This window comes from Coregonus lavaretus (genome assembly GCF_964263955.1).
Source record: "Coregonus lavaretus genome assembly, contig: HAP1_SCAFFOLD_3604, whole genome shotgun sequence".
In the NCBI taxonomy this organism is placed as follows: domain Eukaryota; kingdom Metazoa; phylum Chordata; class Actinopteri; order Salmoniformes; family Salmonidae; genus Coregonus; species Coregonus lavaretus.
The window spans coordinates 1-24626 of NW_028156260.1; the positions used below are offsets into that span (position 1 = coordinate 1).

At 44.4% G+C, this 24626-nt stretch overlaps 1 protein-coding gene across 1 annotated transcript; it reads right to left on the bottom strand.

The window, feature by feature from the left end:
* Positions 1–1025: 1025 nt before the first annotated feature.
* LOC311126547 (tudor domain-containing protein 3-like) lies at positions 1026–22507 on the bottom strand (the record flags this gene model as incomplete). Its single annotated transcript, XM_084200538.1, has 8 exons — positions 22316–22507; positions 21513–21597; positions 20297–20362; positions 17828–17988; positions 10249–10390; positions 4595–4666; positions 1496–1645; positions 1026–1247 (listed from the first exon to the last, which is right to left on the bottom strand). Coding segments are annotated over exons 1-8 (936 nt in total), but the record flags the coding sequence as incomplete, so codon positions are not given.
* Positions 22508–24626: the final 2119 nt, after the last annotated feature.

Sequence of the window (24626 nt, forward strand, 5' to 3'; positions counted from 1 at the left end):
CCTCCCCCCCCTCTCCCTCCCCTCCCCCCTTCCTCTCCTCTCCTCTCCCCCTTCCTCTCCTCTCCCCTCCCCTCCCCCCTTCCTCTCCTCCCCCCTCCCCCCCTTCCTCTCCCCTCCCCTCCCCTCCCTCCTTCCTCTCCTCTCCCCTCCCTCCTTCCTCTCCTCTCCCCTCCCCTCCCCCCTTCCTCTCCCCCTTCCCTCCCCTCTCCCCTCCACTCCCCCCTCCCCCCTCCTCTCCTCTCCCCCCCTCCCCCTTCCTCTCCCCTCCCCCCTTCCCTCCCCTCCCCCCGCCCCTTCCCCTCTCCCCCTTCCTCTCCTCTCCTCTCCCCCTTCCTCTCCCCTCCCCCCTTCCTCTCCTCTCCCCTCCCCCCCCCTCCACTCCCCCCTTCCTCTCCTCTCCCCTCCCCCCTTCCTCTCCCTTCCTCTCCTCTCCCCCCTTCCTCCCCTCCCCCCTACCCCCTTCCTCTCCTCCCCCCTCCCCCCCTCCCCTCTCCCCTCCTCCCCTCCCCCCTCCCCCCTCCTCCCTCCCCCCTCCACTCCCCCCTCCCTCCCCTCTCCCCTCCTCCCCTCTCCCCTCCTCCCCTCCTGAATGACTTGTTGTTGTTGTTGTTGTTGTTGTTGTTGAGGCCTGCCCAGCCCCACACAGTCTTAAAGCAATGAGTGTGTCCCCACGATTACTTTCAAATCAGACCACAAAGACCCCCAAGCCATCATCTGACTCCGACACCAAAATTGGTCAATAAAAACCAATGAGAGACATTTTTACTGCAAGCCAGGAATGTAGATTACACAAATGAATGAAGTTGTTGTAGTGAAGCCTAAACGGATCAGCCCAAGACCAGAGAGCGAAGGCATATTTCCCCAGAATTATTCTCCTGACCACAAAGACCTCAAAACATCCAGTGTCTCTGGCACAAACATTTTCAAGACTGATAGGAGCCAGGGGGGCAGGAGCTTTTAGACAGAGGGAAAGAGAGGCTATACACAACTAAGGGAAACACTGGGTCAAAGGTCAAAGCCCTCACCAGCTCGCGGTAATTTCCTAGTTCCCGGTAGTTTGGCTGTTCCCGGTAACTCCCGAGCTCTCTGTAGTTTCCTTCTGGTCGGCCGGGCTCCTCCGTCCTCTCCTCTCGTCTCTGCCGGTACGAGTCCCTGTCTCCTCGGTCTCCTCGTCGGTAGCTGTCCCGGCTGCCCGTGTTAACCAGGTTCCCCCCCGCATTGCCTCCGCCGCCAAACGTACGAGTTCCCTTCAGAAGAGGTCAAAAGACACTCAGGGCTGGTTTCCCCAGGCAGACAGACTAAACCTAATCCTGGACTAGCAAACTGTTTCAATGGATAATCTAGACCTAATCTGTGTCTGGGAAACTGGCCCTTTAATATACAACAAGCCAGTAGAAACAGCACCAACTCACACAGTGGACACGGATACAGTTTAACAGACATAAGTGATGCAGTTACTGTAGCTATGACAACAGGGATAAAAGCACACACAGACCTCTTTGCTCTTGGCGACCTCAGCGATGGCTGCAAGCCTCTGCTTCTCAAACTCTTCATTCTCCTCAGCTGTTTTCACCACGCTGGTGCTGACCAGGGTTTTCCTGCTGTCCAGCTCTCTACAGTCCACTTCCTCATTCCTTACACACTTCTGAGGAGCACAGAGAGAAGAATTTGATTGGTTAGTCAACAGAGAGAACCAGTCTGATTGGTTAGTCAACAGAGAGAGAATCAGTCTGATTGGTTAGTCAACAGAGAGAATCAGTCTGATTGGTTAGTCAACAGAGAGAATCCGTCTGATTGGTTAGTCAACAGAGAGAGAATCAGTCTGATTGGTTAGTCAACAGAGAGAGAATCAGTCTGATTGGTTAGTCAACAGAGAGAGAATCAGTCTGATTGGTTAGTCAACAGAGAGAATCAGTCTGATTGGTTAGTCAACAGAGAGAACCAGTCTGATTGGTTAGTCAAGTCAACAGAGAGAATCAGTCTGATTGGTTAGTCAACAGAGAGAGAATCAGTCTGATTGGTTAGTCAACAGAGAGAGAATCAGTCTGATTGGTTAGTCAACAGAGAGAATCAGTCTGATTGGTTAGTCAACAGAGAGAATCAGTCTGATTGGTTAGTCAACAGAGAGAATCAGTCTGATTGGTTAGTCAACAGAGAGAGAATCAGTCTGATTGGTTAGTCAACAGAGAGAGAATCAGTCTGATTGGTTAGTCAACGAGAGAGAATCAGTCTGATTGGTTAGTCAACAGAGAGAACCAGTCTGATTGGTTAGTCAACAGAGAGAATCAGTCTGATTGGTTAGTCAACAGAGAGAGAATCAGTCTGATTGGTTAGTCAACAGAGAGAGAATCAGTCTGATTGGTTAGTCAACAGAGAGAGAATCAGTCTGATTGGTTAGTCAACAGAGAGAGAATCAGTCTGATTGGTTAGTCAACAGAGAGAATCAGTCTGATTGGTTAGTCAACAGAGAGAGAACCAGTCTGATTGGTTAGTCAACAGAGAGAATCAGTCTGATTGGTTAGTCAACAGAGAGAATCAGTCTGATTGGTTAGTCAACAGAGAGAGAATCAGTCTGATTGGTTAGTCAACAGAGAGAGAACCAGTCTGATTGGTTAGTCAACAGAGAGAAGTAGTCTGATTGGTTAGTCAACAGAGAGAATCAGTCTGATTGGTTAGTCAACATAGAGAGAATCAGTCTGATTGGTTAGTCAACAGAGAGAGAATCAGTCTGATTGGTTAGTCAACAGAGAGAGAACCAGTCTGATTGGTTAGTCAACAGAGAGAATCAGTCTGATTGGTTAGTCAACAGAGAGAATCAGTCTGATTGGTTAGTCAACAGAGAGAGAACCAGTCTGATTGGTTAGTCAACAGAGAGAATCAGTCTGATTGGTTAGTCAACAGAGAGAGAATCAGTCTGATTGGTTAGTCAACAGAGAGAGAACCAGTCTGATTGGTTAGTCAACAAAGAGAGAATCAGTCTGATTGGTTAGTCAACAGAGAGAGAATCCGTCTGATTGGTTAGTCAACAGAGAGAGAACCAGTCTGATTGGTTAGTCAACAGAGAGAATCAGTCTGATTGGTTAGTCAACAGAGAGAGAACCAGTCTGATTGGTTAGTCAACAGAGAGAATCAGTCTGATTGGTTAGTCAACAGAGAGAATCAGTCTGATTGGTTAGTCAACAGAGAGAGAATCAGTCTGATTGGTTAGTCAACAGAGAGAGAACCAGTCTGATTGGTTAGTCAACAGAGAGAATCAGTCTGATTGGTTAGTCAACAGAGAGAATCAGTCTGATTGGTTAGTCAACAGAGAGAGAATCAGTCTGATTGGTTAGTCAACAGAGAGAGAACCAGTCTGATTGGTTAGTCAACAGAGAGAGAACCAGTCTGATTGGTTAGTCAACAGAGAGAACCAGTCTGATTGGTTAGTCAACAGAGAGAGAATCAGTCTGATTGGTTAGTCAACAGAGAGAGAATCAGTCTGATTGGTTAGTCAACAGAGAGAGAACCAGTCTGATTGGTTAGTCAACAGAGAGAGAACCAGTCTGATTGGTTAGTCAACAGAGAGAGAACCAGTCTGATTGGTTAGTCAACAGAGAGAACCAGTCTGATTGGTTAGTCAACAGAGAGAGAACCAGTCTGATTGGTTAGTCAACAGAGAGAATCAGTCTGATTGGTTAGTCAACAGAGAGAATCAGTCTGATTGGTTAGTCAACATAGAGAGAATCAGTCTGATTGGTTAGTCAACAGAGAGAGAACCAGTCTGATTGGTTAGTCAACAGAGAGAATCAGTCTGATTGGTTAGTCAACAGAGAGAGAACCAGTCTGATTGGTTAGTCAACAGAGAGAGAACCAGTCTGATTGGTTAGTCAACAGAGAGAGAACCAGTCTGATTGGTTAGTCAACAGAGAGAGAACCAGTCTGATTGGTTAGTGAACAGAGAGAGAACCAGTCTGATTGGTTAGTCAACAGAGAGAGAATCAGTCTGATTGGTTAGTCAACAGAGAGAGAATCAGTCTGATTGGTTAGTCAACAGAGAGAGAATCAGTCTGATTGGTTAGTCAACAGAGAGAGAACCAGTCTGATTGGTTAGTCAACAGAGAGAGAACCAGTCTGATTGGTTAGTCAACAGAGAGAACCAGTCTGATTGGTTAGTCAACAGAGAGAGAACCAGTCTGATTGGTTAGTCAACAGAGAGAACCAGTCTGATTGGTTAGTCAACAGAGAGAACCAGTCTGATTGGTTAGTCAACAGAGAGAACCAGTCTGATTGGTTAGTCAACAGAGAGAACCAGTCTGATTGGTTAGTCAACAGAGAGAACCAGTCTGATTGGTTAGTCAACAGAGAGAACCAGTCTGATTGGTTAGTCAACAGAGAGAACCAGTCTGATTGGTTAGTCAACAGAGAGAACCAGTCTGATTGGTTAGTCAACAGAGAGAACCAGTCTGATTGGTTAGTCAACAGAGAGAGAACCAGTCTGATTGGTTAGTCAACAGAGAGAGAACCAGTCTGATTGGTTAGTCAACAGAGAGAACCAGTCTGATTGGTTAGTGAACAGAAAAAGACAGTCTGATTGGCTGTGTGTGACAGGCCTTACCTGTCCGAAGGGCACAAAGGGAGGGGCTCCACCCTCTCTTCCGATGTTACTCCTGCTGTGTTTGGCCAAGCTCTGGAGGTCAAAGGGGAGAAGAGAAGGGGGATTTAGTACACCTCTTAGTACACCCCTTTGGTACACCCCTTTGGTACACCCCTTTGGTACACCCCTTTGGTACACCCCTTTGGTACACCCTTTGGTACACCCTTTGGTACCCCCTTTGGTACACCCCTTTGGTACACCCCTTTGGTACACCCCTTTGGTACACCCCTTTGGTACACCCCTTTGGTACACCCTTTAGTACACCCCTTGGTACACCCCTTTGGTACACCCCTTTGGTACACCCCTTTGGTACACCCCTTTGGTACACCCTTTGGTACAGTGGTATTCAAAATCGGGGTCGTTGGGGAACTCCAGTGGAGTCTGCAAACTTTTTTACACTTATTTTTTTTTTAGGAACAAAATAATTCAGAGTACAGATTATTGTATGGGACAATATACAAAAGATAATAACAAATGTAAAAATGTCATTGAGTAAATTTATTTATTGGTCTCTTTTCATTTTGATAACAGATTAAAATGTAATGAATTGAAGGTTCATTGGTGAAGTAAAAATCTAGATGTACCGATGTTAAGGTTGGGTCATTATATTTGGGACGGGGTGGGGTCACGAGAAATGAATGCGGAAAAAATGGCGTCCCTGCAGATAAAGTTTGAATACCACTGCTTTAGTACCCCCTTTAGTACATCCCTTAGTACACCCACCCTTTAGTACCCCCTTTAATATATCCTTTAGTACCCCCTTTAGTACACCCTTTAGTACCCCCTTTAATATATCCTTTAGTACACCCTTTAGTACATCCCTTAGTACACCAACCCTTTAGTACCCCCTTTAATATATCCTTTAGTACCCCCTTTAGTACACCCTTTAGTACCCCCTTTAATATATCCTTTAGTACACCCTTTAGTACATCCCTTAGTACACCCACCCTTTAGTACACCCTTTAATATATCCTTTAGTACCCCCTTTAGTACATCCCTTAGTACACCCACCCTTTAGTACCCCCTTTAATATATCCTTTAGTACCCCCTTTAGTACACCCTTTAGTACCCCCTTTAATATATCCTTTAGTACACCCTTTAGTACATCCCTTAGTACACCCACCCTTTAGTACACCCTTTAGTACACCCTTTAGTACCCCCTTTAATATACCCTTTAGTACACCCTTTAGTACACCCTTTAATATACCCTTTAGTACACCCTTTAGTACACCCTTTAGTACACCCTTTAGTACCCCCTTTAATATATCCTTTAGTACACCCTTTAGTACATCCCTTAGTACACCCACCCTTTAGTACCCTCTTTAATATATCCTTTAGTACACCCTTTAGTACACCCTTTAGTACCCCCTTTAATATATCCTTTAGTACACCCTTTAGTACACCCTTTAATATATCCTTTAGTACACCCTTTAGTACCCCCTTTAGTACCCCCTTTAGTACCCCCTTTAATATATCCTTTAGTACACCCTTTAATATACCCTTTAGTACACCCTTTAGTACACCCTTTAGTACACCCTTTAGTACACCCTTTAATATATCCTTTAGTACACCCTTTAGTACCCCCTTTAATATACCCTTTAGTACACCCTTTAGTACACCCTTTAATATATCCTTTAGTACACCCTTTAGTACCCCCTTTAATATACCCTTTAGTACACCCTTTAGTACCCCCTTTAATATACCCTTTAGTACACCCTTTAGTACCCCCTTTAATATATCCTTTAGTACCCCCTTTAGTACACCCTTTAGTACACCCTTTAATATATCCTTTAGTACACCCTTTAGTACACCCTTTAATATATCCTTTAGTACACCCTTTAGTACCCCCTTTAGTACCCCCTTTAATATATCCTTTAGTACACCCTTTAATATATCCTTTAGTACACCCTTTAGTACACCCTTTAGTACACCCTTTAGTACACCCTTTAATATATCCTTTAGTACACCCTTTAGTACACCCTTTAATATATCCTTTAGTACACCCTTTAGTACACCCTTTAATATATCCTTTAGTACCCCCTTTAGTACCCCCTTTAATATATCCTTTAGTACACCCTTTAATATATCCTTTAGTACACCCTTTAGTACATCCCTTAGTACACCCACCCTTTAGTACCCCCTTTAATATATCCTTTAGTACCCCCTTTAGTACACCCTTTAGTACCCCCTTTAATATATCCTTTAGTACACCCTTTAGTACACCCTTTAATATATCCTTTAGTACCCCCTTTAGTACCCCCTTTAGTACCCCCTTTAGTACCCCCTTTAATATATCCTTTAGTACACCCTTTAATATATCCTTTAGTACACCCTTTAGTACACCCTTTAGTACACCCTTTAGTACACCCTTTAATATATCCTTTAGTACACCCTTTAGTACCCCCTTTAATATACCCTTTAGTACACCCTTTAGTACACCCTTTAGTACCCCCTTTAATATACCCTTTAGTACACCCTTTAGTACCCCCTTTAATATACCCTTTAGTACACCCTTTAGTACACCCTTTAGTACACCCTTTAATATACCCTTTAGTACACCCTTTAGTACACCCTTTAATATACCCTTTAGTACACCCTTTAGTACCCCCTTTAATATATCCTTTAGTACCCCCTTTAGTACACCCTTTAGTACCCCCTTTAATATATCCTTTAGTACACCCTTTAGTACACCCTTTAATATATCCTTTAGTACACCCTTTAGTACCCCCTTTAGTACCCCCTTTAATATATCCTTTAGTACACCCTTTAATATATCCTTTAGTACACCCTTTAGTACACCCTTTAGTACACCCTTTAATATATCCTTTAGTACACCCTTTAGTACACCCTTTAATATATCCTTTAGTACACCCTTTAGTACACCCTTTAGTACACCCTTTAATATATCCTTTAGTACACCCTTTAGTACCCCCTTTAGTACCCCCTTTAGTACCCCCTTTAATATATCCTTTAGTACACCCTTTAATATATCCTTTAGTACACCCTTTAATATATCCTTTAGTACACCCTTTAGTACAACCTTTAGTACACCCTTTAGTACACCCTTTAATATATCCTTTAGTACCCCCTTTAGTACCCCCTTTAATATACCCTTTAGTACACCCTTTAGTACACCCACCCTTTAGTACACCCACCCTTTAGTACACCCACCCTTTAGTACACCCTTTAGTACACCCACCCTCAGTGGCGGCTCCTGAAAAAATTCTCAGGGGGGGCAATTTTTCTGATGATTTAGGTGACCTACACACATTTTAAAAAAGATATGTCCAGCAACAACATGAAGACAGGGGCAGCATATAAGTCAATACCAGAAGCATTTATTGACTGATCTCAAAAGTGTTGGCTTACCAGGGTTGGTGGAGCCCTCAGTTTCATCTTTGCCTCGCAAAGCTAACTCAAACACTCCGCAAAACTTCACACACTGGATTAGCCGGCTGAGGATGTGGCGGTTCTTGCTAATGTCGTAGTAAATATATTTGTTATAGTGAATATGGAATATGATATGTTGAGTAAAATGTTGTGCTAAGATCTATTTAGGTCAGGAGCTGGTTATAAGTTCTGTTCCTATCCAATAACAATGGACAAAAGGGTCCTATCTTGTCAGCCTTGTCAGTTTCAGTTCTCCAGTAAACTTGTGATTATCAACACTAACCTCATCGTTGTGGCGGCGGACAGCTAGCCTGTATCCCTCATCCAGTTGAGTGGGAATGTTCACTCTCCCCAAAGCAGACAATCTCAAACAGCTATCCATGTGGGTCTTTGACAGCTCATGTTTCTTAATCTTTCCTGAAAGATGGTGCATGTCCGTTACACACCAGTCGCTGTCCAAGCGGTGCTGTCTGCCGTGCCGCCTTCAGGGTGAAAGAGTAAGCAGGGGGTAGCAGAAGACTGCATTAGCTACATCGCAGCCTGCTAGCCAGGTTTTTCGTTCGTACCAATTTTTGGAAAATCCTCGGGTGTAGGACTTCCCCCCTTTAGTAGAAACCTGTTGAATTATTAAATTTGGTCTGGGAGGTCCTAATTGTTTCGTTGCCAATTTATCTTCATTTGTTCGCCGACAAAAAGGAACTTCTTTCAAAGACACAATCGAGTTGCACTGAAGCCTAGCCATTTTGATAGTAGTAGTGAATTGATTGACGAGGCTACCCGCTCTTTTCTTAGTTACGTTCATGGTTATGTTACGTATGACGAAAGCGCGTAAGTGCAAGCCCTCAGAAACCCATAGAGATTGTATTGAAAGCTCTGATATTTGAAAAAAATAGATTTTACATGGGAGTCTATGACAGACTTCTGGGCGATTTTCAACCTGACTGAAATCGCCCCAAAAGGGGGGGGGGCCATTTGAAGCACGACTTTAGCCTGATTGGACATTTAGTGGCACTGTGGCAGATCAGACGTCTAGATTACAACACTGATAACTACTGTTGCCGTGATATAATTGATTAGAAAAAAAATCCCTTCCTTTTCCCGTTTGGCAGTGCGTCGCCCATATCGCCCTATTGAACACACCGCCCCTGCCCACCCTTTAGTACACCCACCCTTTAGTACACCCACCCTTTAGTACACCCACCCTTTAGTACACCCACCCTTTAGTACACCCACCCTTTAGTACACCCTTTAGTACACCCACCCTTTAGTACACCCACCCTTTAGTACACCCACCCTTTAGTACACCCACCCTTTAGTACACCCTTTAGTACACCCACCCTTTAGTACACCCACCCTTTAGTACACCCTTTAGTACACCCACCCTTTAGCACACCCACCCTTTAGTACACCCACCCTTTAGTACCCCCTTTAATATATCCTTTAGTACACCCTTTAGTACACCCTTTAGTACACCCACCCTTTAGTACACCCTTTAGTACACCCTTTAGTACACCCTTTAGTACACCCACCCTTTAGTACACCCTTTAGTACACCCTTTAGTACACCCTTTAGTACACCCACCCTTTAGTACACCCTTTAGTACACCCTTTAGTACACCCTTTAGTACACCCACCCTTTAGCACACCCACCCTTTAGCACACCCACCCTTTAGTACACCCTTTAGTACACCCTTTAGTACACCCACCCTTTAGTACACCCTTTAGTACACCCACCCTTTAGTACACCCTTTAGTACACCCTTTAGTACACCCTTTAGTACACCCACCCTTTAGTACACCCTTTAGTACACCCTTTAGTACACCCACCCTTTAGTACACCCTTTAGTACACCCTTTAGTACACCCTTTAGTACACCCACCCTTTAGTACACCCTTTAGTACACCCTTTAGTACACCCACCCTTTAGTACACCCTTTAGTACACCCACCCTTTAGCACACCCACCCTTTAGCACACCCACCCTTTAGTACACCCTTTAGCATATCCTTTGTCATGGTGGAACCAGATAGGACGAACAACTGTCCAGTAACAGTGTATATGCTAATATAATACACATTGGTTTAACAGCGCCTCTATTCCCTATATAGTATATAGTCTAGTGCACTACTTTTTAAGTGCATGCACTATGTAGGGAATAGGGTGCTATTTGGGACGCGTTCACAGAGACGTTCTGCTGTAAAACGAAGGGTAAAACTCCCTCTTCCTCACCCTTTGCAGTTCCCATTTCTCCATCATGTGGTCGACCTCCCCTCCGAGGACGGAGATCTTTGAGTCATCCAGAAGCAGAATGCCATTCTTCACCTGGACCGTACCAAGGACCTTCACCTTGGTTCCTGGAGGGGTGTTCAGACTGAAAGCAACACAGGGGGTGAATTAGGGAGGCCAGAGGACAGCTCCATAGAGAACCAATGTTTAATTATATGGCAAGCTCTAACTTGGCAGTTAAGGAAGCTTAAACCAATGCCAAAACAATCAAACAGCCAGGAGATTGACTATAATAGGTTTATATGGAATATGTTGACAGTTGCATTTAATAACCATTGGCTACAACAATGGAATGGAAGCACAGATCATATGTTAACCTAATATTGACAGGGCAAAAACAAAACCAGGAGATTGATAAACAATAGATGTCTTTATCTGTAACAACGGAATGAAAACACAACAGACAGATGGACCAAACAGGACACTGATATGAAAGCAGTCTGGCCCGGCTTTAATTAGAAGAGAAACAGAAATCATCATGATTCATTTCCCTCCTAAACTCTTCGTCCAGCCGGCTATGCCTGTGGTGGCTCCAGTCCAACAGGGGCAGCCATGCCAAAAGGACTTAGCTTAGCTTACGTTACCCCCCCCCCAAACCTCTCCCCCTCTACCCTCGACCATTGCCCTACACACTGTGTTGCAGTAGGATGGTGCGACTATCGGGACTAGGGTGTTGGGTCCCAAATGGCACCCTTTTTGCAACACAGCGTGTCATTTAGAAAAGTGGTCTGGATTGGGCAATGGCCTACGGTCAAAAAGTAGTGCACTATATAGGGAATATGATGCCAATTTGGACCCACCCTAGGAATAATCCCATCCACGGTGCAGGCCGTTCTCATCTTAAATTAACAGCCCCAGTTCTGTGTCCTGATCACCACCAGCTCTGAGCCCCCAGCCCGCATCCCAAAATGGCACTCCATTCCCTATGTAGTGCACTACTTTTGACCAGAGCCAATAGGGAATAGGGTACCATTTGAGACTCAGCCCCCCCAGTCCTCTCATTAAAAAGCACAGGGACTTAGAGGGATTTCCAGCTACTGATGCAGCGCCGCGCAGCAATTAGGGATTTCACTTCCAACCCAATGGCCCTGTGTGTCCCAAATGGATCCCTGTCCCCCTATATAGTGCATCATATTTGACAAGAGCCCCCCCCATAGGGCTAGTAGTAGTGCACTACATAGGGAATAGGGTGCCTTTTGGGACAGGTTTGAGCTAGCTGAGGCTGGAGCAGGGTCCTCTCAGGATACTGCCTCAGAATGACACTGTGGAACGGAGCTGCATGCCGTTACAAACTAACCCTTTCTTTTTCCCCCCCTATCCATCCTCTCATCCATCTCTTTCTGCTTCCTTTTCTCTCCCTCCCTCCCTCCCTCCCTCCCTCCCTCCCTCCCTCCCTCCCTCCCTCTCTCTCTCCCTCTCTCTCTCCACTATCAGAGCTAGCTGATATCAACAGAACAGACACTAGTTAGTGTTGTCATTATAAAAGGGTTGTACTGTTCTCTCCTCATGGCTGACTAGGATAGATTCTGGGCAAGCTCTCGCCTTGCGTCCCAAATGGTTACCCTGTTCCCTTTATAGTGTAGTAGTTTTGACCAGGGCCCCATAGGGAATAGGGTACCATTTGGGACACGGCGCTCTCCTCTACTTTCCTCTCCGGCCACTCCACCTGTAGGGGCTGGCTGGTAGCCATGGCAGCCGTCGCCACGGCCGCTGCTTGGATGGAGTTGTAATTAAGGAAGGGGGATTGGTAGCAGATCAGCCGCTGACGAGTGGAAATTACAGGGAGGAGAAGAAAGCGAGAGAGATGGAGACCGGGAAGGAGGAGGGGGGGGATGGGGGGGGGGCTGAGGAAGTTCAGAAAGTCACCCACATCTGCCTGTGCTTCCATTCCAAAAGCAAGACAAGTACTTTGGTTGAAAATTAGGATCTAGCTACGATACTGGCTGATTTGTAGAGAGGAGTGAAGCAGCATCAGTCTACAGTGAGGGAAATAAGTATTTGAGCCCTCTGCAAAACATGACTTAGTACTTGGTGGCAAAACCCTTGTTGGCAATCACAGAGGTCAGACGTTTCTTGTAGTTGGCCACCAGGTTTGCACACATCTCAGGAGGGATTTTGTCCCACTCCTCTTTGCAGATCTTCTCCAAGTCATTAAGGTTTTGAGGCTGACGTTTGGCAACTCGAACCTTCAGCTCCCTCCACAAATTTTCTATGGGATTAAGGTCTGGAGACTGGCTAGGCCACTCCAGGACCTTAATGTGCTTCTTCTTGAGCCACTCCTTTGTTGCCTTGGCCGTGTGTTTTGGGTCATTGTCATGCTGGAATACCCATCCACGACCCATTTCCAATGCCCTGGCTGAGGGAAGGAGGTTCTCACCCAAGATTTGACGGTACATGGCCCCGTCCATCGTCCCTTTGATGCGGTGAAGTTGTCCTGTCCACTTAGCAGAAAAACACCCCCAAAGCATAATGTTTCCACCTCCATGTTTGACGGTGGGGATGGTGTTCTTGGGGTAATAGGCAGCATTCCTCCTCCTCCAAACAAGGCGAGTTGAGTTGATGCCAAAGAGCTCCATTTTGGTCTCATCTGACCACAACACTTTCACCCAGTTCTCCTCTGAATCATTCAGTTGTTCATTGGCAAACTTCAGATGGGCCTGTATATGTGCTTTCTTGAGCAGGGGGACCTTGCGGGCGCTGCAGGATTTCAGTCCTTCACGGCATGGTGTGTTACCAATTGTTTTCTTGGTGACTATGGTCCCAGCTGCCTTGAGATCATTGACAAGATCCTCCCGTGTAGTTCTGGGCTGATTCCTCACCGTTCTCATGATCATTGCAACTCCACGAGGTGAGATCTTGCATGGAGCCCCAGGCCGAGGGAGATTGACAGTTATTTTGTGTTTCTTCCATTTGCGAATATTCGCACCAACTATTGTCACCTTCTCACCAAGCTGCTTGGCGGTGGTCTTGTAGACCATTCCAGCCTTGTGTAGGTCTACAATCTTGTCCCTGACATCCTTGGAGAGCTCTTTGGTCTTGGCCATGGTGGAGAGTTTGGAATCTGATTGATTGATTGCTTCTGTGGACAGGTGTCTTTTATACAGGTAACAAACTGAGATTAGGAGCACTCCCTTTAAGAGTGTGCTCCTAATCTCAGCTCTTTACCAGTATAAAAGACACCTGGGAGCCAGATATCTTTCTGATTGAGAGGGGGTCAAATATTTATTTCCCTCATTAAAATGCAAATCAATTTATAACATTTTTGACATGCATTTTTCTGGATTCTTTTTTTGTTATTCTGTCTCTCACTGTTCAAATAAACCTACCATTAAAATTATAGACTGATCATGTCTTTGTCAGTGGGCAAACGTACAAAATCAGCAGGGGATCAAATACTTTTTTTCCCCTTCACTGTATATATGTAGTGAATCCCTGGTATGCTGGAATGCAGGAGTTTTCTGCAGTGCAGAAAAGCAAATGATTTACTGGGTTCTGTGCCTTTGGAGAAGAAGCGGATAGCCTTTGATGCTAACTTGTTCTGTGCCTTTGGAGAAGAAGCGGATAGCCTTTGATGCTAACTTGTTCTGTGCCTTTGGAGAAGAAGCGGATAGCCTTTGATGCTAACTTGTTCTGTGCCTTTGGAGAAGAAGCGGATAGCCTTTGATGCTAACTTGTTCTGTGCCTTTGGAGAAGAAGCGGATAGCCTTTGATGCTAACTTGTTCTGTGCCTTTGGAGAAGAAGCGGATAGCCTTTGATGCTAACTTGTTCTGTGCCTTTGGAGAAGAAGCGGATAGCCTTTGATGCTAACTTGTTCTGTGCCTTTGGAGAAGAAGCGGATAGCCTTTGATGCTAACTTGTTCTGTGCCTTTGGAGAAGAAGCGGATAGCCTTTGATGCTAACTTGTTCTGTGCCTTTGGAGAAGAAGCGGATAGCCTTTGATGCTAACTTGTTCTGTGCCTTTGGAGAAGAAGCGGATAGCCTTTGATGCTAACTTGTTCTGTGCCTTTGGAGAAGAAGCGGATAGCCTTTGATGCTAACTTGTTCTGTGCCTTTGGAGAAGAAGCGGATAGCCTTTGATGCTAACTTGTTCTGTGCCTTTGGAGAAGAAGCGGATAGCCTTTGATGCTAACTTGTTCTGTGCCTTTGGAGAAGAAGCGGATAGCCTTTGATGCTAACTTGTTCTGTGCCTTTGGAGAAGAAGCGGATAGCCTTTGATGCTAACTCGTTCTGTGCCTTTGGAGAAGAAGCGGATAGCCTTTGATGCTAACTCGTTCTGTGCCTTTGGAGAAGAAGCGGATAGCCTTTGATGCTAACTTGTTCTGTGCCTTTGGAGAAGAAGCGGATAGCCTTTGATGCTAACTTGTTCTGTGCCTTTGGAGAAGAAGCGGATAGCCTTTGATGCTAACTATCAAGTATCTCAGAGTAGTAGTGCTGATCTAGGGCCAGATCACCCCTGTCCATTTACTCTTATTCATGGTGATTTAAAACGACAAAACTGATCTTTAAAAATCAGCACACCCTACTCGAAGCAGCTTGATACAAATTACCTCTGAGCTTAGCCTGGTGTTTAAAGTATGTGATCTCTATAAACTGATCTTTGTTTGAACTAGCTGTTCTCTGCCTGATCAATCAAAATCAGATTTATTTTAGAATGCACTTTTTACATTAACAGTTGTCAAAGTAATTTATAGTAACCTGGCCTAGACCCTAAAAAGCCTGTTCTCAACCTGATCTTATAGCTGTTTGAACAAGTAGTTCATCGAGATCCTATAATTTATTGTTCTATGTAATTCTGGGCACAAGTTTTTCGTCAATCTGATCTGGGAGAGGTGTTTCAACTAGTAGTGGTTCTCTACCTGATCTGGGAGAGGTGTTTCAACTAGTAGTGGTTCTCTACCTGATCTGGGAGAGGTGTTTCAACTAGTAGTGGTTCTCTACCTGATCTGGGAGAGGTGTTTCAACTAGTAGTGGTTCTCTATCTGATCTGGGAGAGGTGTTTCAACTAGTAGTGGTTCTCTACCTGATCTGGGAGAGGTGTTTCAACTAGTAGTGGTTCTCTACCTGATCTGGGAGAGGTGTTTCAACCAGTAGTGGTTCTCTACCTGATCTGGGAGAGGTGTTTCAACTAGTAGTGGTTCTCTACCTGATCTGGGAGAGGTGTTTCAACTAGTAGTGGTTCTCTATCTGATCTGGGAGAGGTGTTTCAACCAGTAGTGGTTCTCTACCTGATCTGGGAGAGGTGTTTCAACTAGTAGTGGTTCTCTACCTGATCTGGGAGAGGTGTTTCAACTAGTAGTGGTTCTCTACCTGATCTGGGAGAGGTGTTTCAACTAGTAGTGGTTCTCTATCTGATCTGGGAGAGGTGTTTCAACCAGTAGTGGTTCTCTACCTGATCTGGGAGAGGTGTTTCAACTAGTAGTGGTTCTCTACCTGATCTGGGAGAGGTGTTTCAACTAGTGGTGGTTCTCTACCTGATCTGGGAGAGGTGTTTCAACCAGTAGTGGTTCTCTACCTGATCTGGGAGAGGTGTTTCAACTAGTAGTGGTTCTCTACCTGATCTGGGAGAGGTGTTTCAACTAGTAGTGGTTCTCTACCTGATCTGGGAGAGGTGTTTCAACTAGTAGTGGTTCTCTACCTGATCTGGGAGAGGTGTTTCAACTAGTAGTGGTTCTCTACCTGATCTGGGAGAGGTGTTTCAACTAGTAGTGGTTCACTACCTGATCTGGGAGAGGTGTTTCAACTAGTAGTGGTTCTCTACCTGATCTGGGAGAGGTGTTTCAACTAGTAGTGGTTCTCTACCTGATCTGGGAGAGGTGTTTCAACTAGTAGTGGTCCTCTACCTGATCTGGGAGAGGTGTTTCAACTAGTAGTGGTTCTCTACCTGATCTTGGAGAGGTGTTTCAACTAGTAGTGGTTCTCTACCTGATCTGGGAGAGGTGTTTCAACTAGTAGTGGTTCTCTACCTGATCTGGGAGAGGTGTTTCAACTAGTAGTGGTTCTCTACCTGATCTGGGAGAGGTGTTTCAACTAGCAGTGGTTCTCTACCTGATCTGGGAGAGGTGTTTCAACTAGTAGTGGTTCTCTACCTGATCTGGGAGAGGTGTTTCAACTAGTAGTGGTTCTCTACCTGATCTGGGAGAGGTGTTTCAACTAGTAGTGGTTCTCTACCTGATCTGGGAGAGGTGTTTCAACTAGTAGTGGTTCTCTACCTGATCTGGGAGAGGTGTTTCAACTAGTGGTGGTTCTCTACCTGATCTGGGAGAGGTGTTTCAACTAGTAGTTGTTCTCTACCTGATCTGGGAGAGGTGTTTCAACTAGTAGTGGTCCTCTACCTGATCTGGGAGAGGTGTTTCAACTAGTAGTGGTTCTCTACCTGATCTGGGAGAGGTGTTTCAACTAGTAGTGGTTCTCTACCTGATCTGGGAGAGGTGTTTCAACTAGTAGTGGTTCTCTACCTGATCTGGGAGAGGTGTTTCAACTAGTGGTGGTTCTCTACCTGATCTGGGAGAGGTGTTTCAACTAGTAGTGGTCCTCTACCTGATCTGGGAGAGGTGTTTCAACTAGTAGTGGTTCTCTACCTGATCTGGGAGAGGTGTTTCAACTAGTAGTGGTTCTCTACCTGATCTGGGAGAGGTGTTTCAACTAGTAGTGGTTCTCTACCTGATCTGGGAGAGGTGTTTCAACTAGTAGTGGTTCTCTACCTGATCTGGGAGAGGTGTTTCAACTAGTAGTGGTTCTCTACCTGATCTGGGAGAGGTGTTTCAACTAGTAGTGGTTCTCTACCTGATCTGGGAGAGGTGTTTCAACTAGTGGTGGTTCTCTACCTGATCTGGGAGAGGTGTTTCAACTAGTAGTGGTTCTCTACCTGATCTGGGAGAGGTGTTTCAACTAGTGGTGGTTCTCTACCTGATCTGGGAGAGGTGTTTCAACTAGTGGTGGTTCTCTACCTGATCTGGGAGAGGTGTTTCAACTAGTAGTGGTTCTCTACCTGATCTGGGAGAGGTGTTTCAACTAGTGGTGGTTCTCTACCTGATCTGGGAGAGGTGTTTCAACTAGTAGTGGTTCTCTACCTGATCTGGGAGAGGTGTTTCAACTAGTGGTGGTTCTCTACCTGATCTGGGAGAGGTGTTTCAACTAGTAGTGGTTCTCTACCTGATCTGGGAGAGGTGTTTCAACTAGTAGTGGTTCTCTACCTGATCTGGGAGAGGTGTTTCAACCAGTAGTGGTTCTCTACCTGATCTGGGAGAGGTGTTTCAACTAGTAGTGGTTCTCTACCTGATCTGGGAGAGGTGTTTCAACTAGTAGTGGTTCTCTACCTGATCTGGGAGAGGTGTTTCAACTAGTAGTGGTTCTCTACCTGATCTGGGAGAGGTGTTTCAACTAGTGGTGGTTCTCTACCTGATCTGGGAGAGGTGTTTCAACTAGTGGTGGTTCTCTACCTGATCTGGGAGAGGTGTTTCAACTAGTAGTGGTTCTCTACCTGATCTGGGAGAGGTGTTTCAACTAGTAGCGGTTCTCTACCTGATCTGGGAGAGGTGTTTGAACTCGAGGCCCACAGCGTTGGTGTGTCCGTCTGTCATCTGCAGCCGCAGCATCCTGGGGGCTCCCTGAGACTCCTCATGGTCCTTGGGGGCCGACACGTTCCTCACCTTCTGCACCTGCAGCACACACGGACCCTCCACCTGGGGGAGACGGGGACGGGGGACGGGGACGGGGGATGGGGGACGGGGGACGGGGACAGGGACGGGGGAGAGAAATACAGTGGTGGTGTTAATTAGGGCACACCGTAGAGAGTGAGATGGGGGCCGTATTCATTAGGAACCAAACTGATAAAAGACAGACAAAGCGAGAGGGACCTGGATTTGACCAATAAGAAATGTTTCTTTTAGTTTTCCGTTGCAAAACATTTTGCTACGGTGTGTCCTAATGCCAGGGTTTGTTGAAGTAAAGACATCAGCTTCAATAACTGCTCCTCTGGGATTCATAACGTTTATTGAACTGAGCTACCCTCGCAGTCTCGCTCAAATTGACCTCACTGCTTTTAAGTACCTGACCTTCCTTAACACTTTTAAGTACATAAACCTTCCTTAATGTGTTTATTTACCTGATCTTCCTTACTGCTTTTAAATACCTGACCTTCCTTAACACTCATGTACCTGACCTTCCTTAATGCTTATGTGCCTGACCTTCCTTAACGTGTATGTACCTGACCTTCCTAACCACTTATGTAACTGACTTTCCTTACCACTTATGTAACTGACCTTCCTTAATGTTATGTACCTGACCTTCCTTAATGTTATGTACCTGACCTTCCTTAATGTTTATGTACCTGACCTTCCTTAATGTTATGTACCTGACCTTCCTTAATGTTATGTACCTGACCTTCCTTAACGTTATGTGCCTGACCTTCCTTGCCACTTATGTAACTGACCTTCCTTGCCACTTATGTAACTGACCTTCCTTAATGTTATGAACCTGACCTTCTTTAATGCTTATGTACCTGACCTTCCTTAACGTGTATGTACCTGACCTTCCTTACCACTTATGTAACTGATCTTCCTTAATGTTATGTACCTGACCTTCCTTAATGTTTATGTACCCGACCTTCAATTTTTATTTTTACATTTTAGTCATTTAGCAGACGCTCTTATCAAGATCGACTTACAGTTAGTGAGTGCATACATTTTTATTTTTCATACTGGCCCCCCGTGGGAATCGAACCCACAACCCTGGCGGCCATTCCCTCCCCTACCCTGGACGACGCTGGGCCAATTGTGCGCCGCCCCATGGGTCTCCCGGTCGCGGCCGGCTACGACAGAGCCTGGATTCGAACCAGGATCTCTAGTGGCACAGCTAGCACTGCGATGCAGTGCCTTAGACCACTGTGCCACTCGAGATCCTTAATGCTTATGTACCGGATCTTCCTTAACGCTTATGTACCTGACCTTCCTTAACGCTTATGTACCTGACCTTCCTTAACGCTTATGTACCTGACCTTCCTTAATGCTTATGTACCTGACCTTCCTTTGCGCGCATGTACCTGATCTTCCTTAACACTTATGTACCAGACTATGTACCTGATCTTCCTTAATGCTTATGTAAACAGTGTGTTTGTTCTTCAGTTCCATGCTGTAAACAGAGCAGTGGCATCTAAGCTACAGGGCCATAAAGAAATACAACTACTCAGATGTTGCGTCTTTTCCCAGCTCTGGTTCTAGTTCACTCCTTTGCATCCAACAGCGGTTTACACCTTCCAATTAAAATAGTTTACCTCAGCTCCAAATTCAACCAACTCTTTGGAAATGCAGTACATATTAATTGCAGTCTAGTGATTGCCTACTCTGGGAAAAGAGCCAAAAAAATAACTCAATGCACACACACTGAGAAATTCTGAATTACCAGTATTGATGGCTCTTTCCCTGTTAGAGATATGCAGAGAGAGGGAGTTGTACTTACCTGAAAGGAGTGCAATATCTTATTCTGAGCTTTAGGAGGACCGTGGGTTATTAGCTATCTGAGCTTTAGGAGGACCGTGGGTTATTAGCTCTGAGCTTTAGGAGGACTGTGGGTTATTTGCTCACATACAAATTAATTAATTATCTCCCTCGTCATCATCTGTGGCATTTTCTCAGTTGAACTCAGTGCAACTCCCCATGGCTGAAGGAAGGAATTAAGGCATTTTAAAGCTGGTGTGACAGAGACATCTAGTGGCCTTTGGAAGTAGTGCATTTCTGTATTTCTCAAACGTGCACAAGACAGCGTAACCACCATGGTATCAAACCCGGGTCATGTGCATGTTTTCAAGGCTGCGATAGAGCTAAAGCCTAGGAATTAGCTTTCTAAGTTGACGTGTCTTCAGCATGGTTACTCACCATAGGAGTGTAGCTTGACTAACCTCATCCGCTGAGTCATTATGATAAGGTGTGACAGTTTTTCTGACCCTTTCTTGTACACATATCTGCGCCAGTACACACACACACAACGCCTCACCTTCTCCACCCGGCCACTGTTGACGTCCGCAGGGAGAAACTTCCTGCCAATAGTCCTCAAGTCACTCTGCAGAGGCAGTCACAGAGACAGGGGATTAACAAAAGGGGAATAATACTTGCCCAACCAACATATTAGGCTGACTGAATGAGACACCAGTAAACCTCTATAAGCATAATTCAAAGCAGTGTAGAGAAACCTGTTTTGAAGACACTGGCATTCTGACTCTCCACACGTCTCCCAAAGTGTGCATGTGCACACTCCCAGTCATGGACTTCAAAAAGTATTGGATTGGTGTTAAGTCTGATTAAATCAGGCTGTAATATACAATTAATTGGAATAGACAGCCAGACGTGTGTGAAAAATCATGTAAATGTTCCTTACAAGCCAGAATGTTTAATACAATTACATTTAAACTTACTCTCCCGGTTTCTCATTCGGCTGCTCGAAATCTGAGACAAAATATCCACAGGAAGGTATTGTTTACCTGACATTGTAGAGAGCCGGTAGGTATGTGGTTCAGTACTGAGGTAAAGTAAGTTTTACATTGGATATTTGGATTTCAATCTTCAAAAAAGATTCAGAATATACAATTTTCATTGTCATGGCATGCTTGGTTCAATAGCTATTGACGAGAGATCCTGGGGTTTGAGCACTCTAAAAAGTCAGTTAAACAATACTTCCTGTGGACATTTTGTCTCACATTTCGAGCAGTAGAAGGACAAACCGCACAAACAACTGGTAGAGTAAGCTTACATGTAATTTTAATCAACATTCTGGCTTGTAAGGAACATTTACTCGATTGTGCACAAATGTCTCAGGCTCTATATACCAATTAAGTGTGTATTTCAGACTAGATCGTCGTAAGCATTGGCTGGAGGGACGGGGAGTGCGTGAGTACACACTAGGGTGGAGAATGGGAACGCAGCCATATTAGGCTGACTTTGATTTACTGACATACCGGCAACACATTCAACAAGCAATAGTAAAAGCAATGTAGAGGGATCTGTTTTGTGAGCTTGTAGAGAACCCGGCCTTACACAAACCTGTTTTGTAAGCCGATTTGATTTTTGAAAATGAGATTGACTGTAAGCACTGACAAACATTCCTCTTCTCTCCTCAAACCCCCCAGGGCCAGTTAATGTACATCTACACTGGTGAAGAGAAAACGGTTTTCTGTATACTAGAAAGAGTGATGTGAGAAATACTTGCTACTTACATTAAGTGCAATGCGAATAATGTAATTAGCTGAGGGTTTCTCAGAAGTGGCTTTCAACTCCTCTATTCCTTCATCTGTAAGGTACCTGTGTAGGAGGTAAACCAAAAGAAAGGGCTCACATTCCATGGCATAACCAATGTGCTGTAGTTAAACAAAAAAACACTAGCTAGCTACGGTGAACAAACACATCGACATTCAGAAGCTAGCCAGCCAGCCAGCTCGCTAAGATATCATATGACTTGAGTGTACTTAACTAGCTAACAACTGACTAGCAGATCAACTTTGAAGAGATATTAACAGCTAGGTAGCTACAGTCATGTAGAGCTAGCTAGCTACACCGGTGGTCAGAGTTGTTTACTTAGGTAGCAAGCTAGGTAGCTACTTAGCTAGCTAGCTTCAAATGAGCAAAAATTGTCCTGTAGTTAGCATATCAAAGCTATTCATGCTAAGCTAATTGACAGCAAATTTGCTAGATAAATGACAAACTTCGCAACATCAACTGCCAAAATAATCATAATTAGCTACTAACATTAGCTAGCTACTGTTACCAGTTTGTACTCCAGATATGTAATAACATAGCTAGTTACACATATCTGGCGTACAAACCTTTTAGCTACATTATTACAGCCATCATAGTATGTGAGATCCTAAATCAAACATTAAGCGTTAATTTAGTTAACGTTAACTAGCTAGCTAGCTAGGTTACCGTTAATCCACAAATTGAAAAGCCAAAGCTATGCTAGCTAGCAAAGTGAACGTGTAATTTAGCTAGCTAGCTACAACGTTAGCCCAAAGCTACCCACCAGCCTTCTTTGGAGAGGGCTAAATTGAGTTCAGACATTTTTCTTTAAAAAAATGGAGTATCAAATGCAAAATATAGTCGATGAACTATTTAATATGTGGATTATCCATTGTTTTATCTTTAATAACTCATCCGATAATCAATGAGTTTAGCCGGATATTTTAGCGTTTGCCGACTTAAAACAAATGACCTCGCGTTGGGCGAGACGTCACAGGTCAAAGATGAATCTGGTCCTTGGCGGCAAAGAGGGACGGAACCGGGACAGCAGCCCCAGTGGCAAAGAAAATCACTACATGTACGGTGTCGTATAGTAATAATAATATAATATGCCATTTAGCAGGCGCTTTTATCCAAAACGACTTACAGTCGTGTGTGCATTCAGTTTTTACGTATGGGGTGGTCCCGGGGGTCGAACCCACTACCCCTGTCGTTACAGGCGCCACGCTCTACCAATTGAGCTACAGAGGACCACAATCCAATGATCAAATACACTCCTTCAAATTGAATAATATTAGTTTCAATGTTTCAATTTCAAAATTGTCTGATCCACTCGTAAAATGTAAAAAAATAGAAACCGTGTTTCAATTTGAGACAAGCATTTCGCTACACCCGCTATAACATCTGCTAAACACGGGTATTTGACAAATAACATTTGATTTGATTTCAAAATGTTCTACCTTGTAAAATTTAGATTTTGATATATAGTTTTTCAAATATTCTAGTTTACCTTGTGTCATTTCAAAAATGTAAGTTGAGATATTGGTGCTGTTAGGAAAACTGGGTGAATACTTGGTTCAAGTGGAAGCTACTGTTACAGTGCTCAGGGAGAGACCCTGCTCATCCAAAGTGGGAGCCTAAATGAATGGGGTCCTTTGGAGGAGAAATTCCTCTCGCGCACGCACCGTGGTGTAAAGTACTTAAGTAAAAATACTTGAAAGTACTACTTAAGTCGTTTTTTGGGGGTATCTGTACTTTACTCTACTATTTATATTTTTGACAACTTCTACTTTTTACGTCACTACATTCCTAAAGAAAATATTGTACTTTTTACTCCATACATTGTCCCTGATAACCCAAAGTACTCGTTATATTTTGAATGCTTAGCAGGACAGGAAAATTGTGAAATTCACACACTTATCAAGAGAACACGTGGTCATCCCTACTGCCTCTGGCCTGGCGGACTCACTAAACACAAATGCATCTTGTGTAAATAATGTCTGAGTGTTGGAGTGTTGCCCCTGGCTATCCGTACATTTTAAAAACAAGAAAATGGTGCCATCTGGTTTGCTTAATATAAGGAATTTGAAATGATTTATACTTTTACTTCTACTTTTGATACTTAAGTATATTTTAGTAATTACATTTACTTTTGATACATAAGTATATTTAAAACCAAATACTTTCAGATTTTTACTCAAGTAGTATTTTACTGGGTGACTTTCAGTTTTACTTGAGTAACTTTCTATTAAGGTATCTATAATTGGGTACAATTGGATACAATTGGGTACTTTTTCCACCACTGCGCACACACACGCACACACACGCACGCACGCACACACACACATACACACACACACACACACACACACACACACACACACACACACAGTCTCCCCTTTGCTACTGCAGACCAGGCATACACTCTTATAACGGTTATGAGCACAACCAAATGAAGAAACTCTCTTGGCACTGTCACCGACTGGTTTTAATGTCTAGGGTCACTGACTGCGAAGAGACCTGGGGTTGAGTCCCTGTCAGTCTGCCCCCCAGCATTAGCTACAACGTTCTTCTGCATGATTTAGGCGAACACCTTGCATAGCCTAGCTCAGAAAGGCGAACAGCTAGGCCTGTATAACAAAAGGGACGTTATATTATAGACTATGTGCTGTGTTGAAACATTTTAGTCCTTTAGCAGACGCTCTTATCCAGAGCGACTTACATGAGCAATTAGGGTTAAGTGCCTTGCTCAAGGGCACATCGGCAGATTTTTCACCTAGTCGGCTCAGGGATTAGAACCAGCAACCTTTGGGTTACTGGCACAATGCTCTTAACCACTAAGCTACCTGCCCCCCCTTCAGAGGAAGGGGTAACTAAAAATCCAGTAGCATGCATGGGTAAAATCACTGGAGAAGCTAAGCCAGAAAAAAAGCCTATGTGTTGTGATAATTGCGTTGTTTTCTCTATAACCTGTGAGTTCATAGGCCTTGCCTCTATAACCTGTTAGTTCATATGCCTTGCCTCTATAACCTGTTAGTTCATCTGCCTTGCCTCTATAACCTGTTAGTTCATATGCCTTGCCTCTATAACCTGTG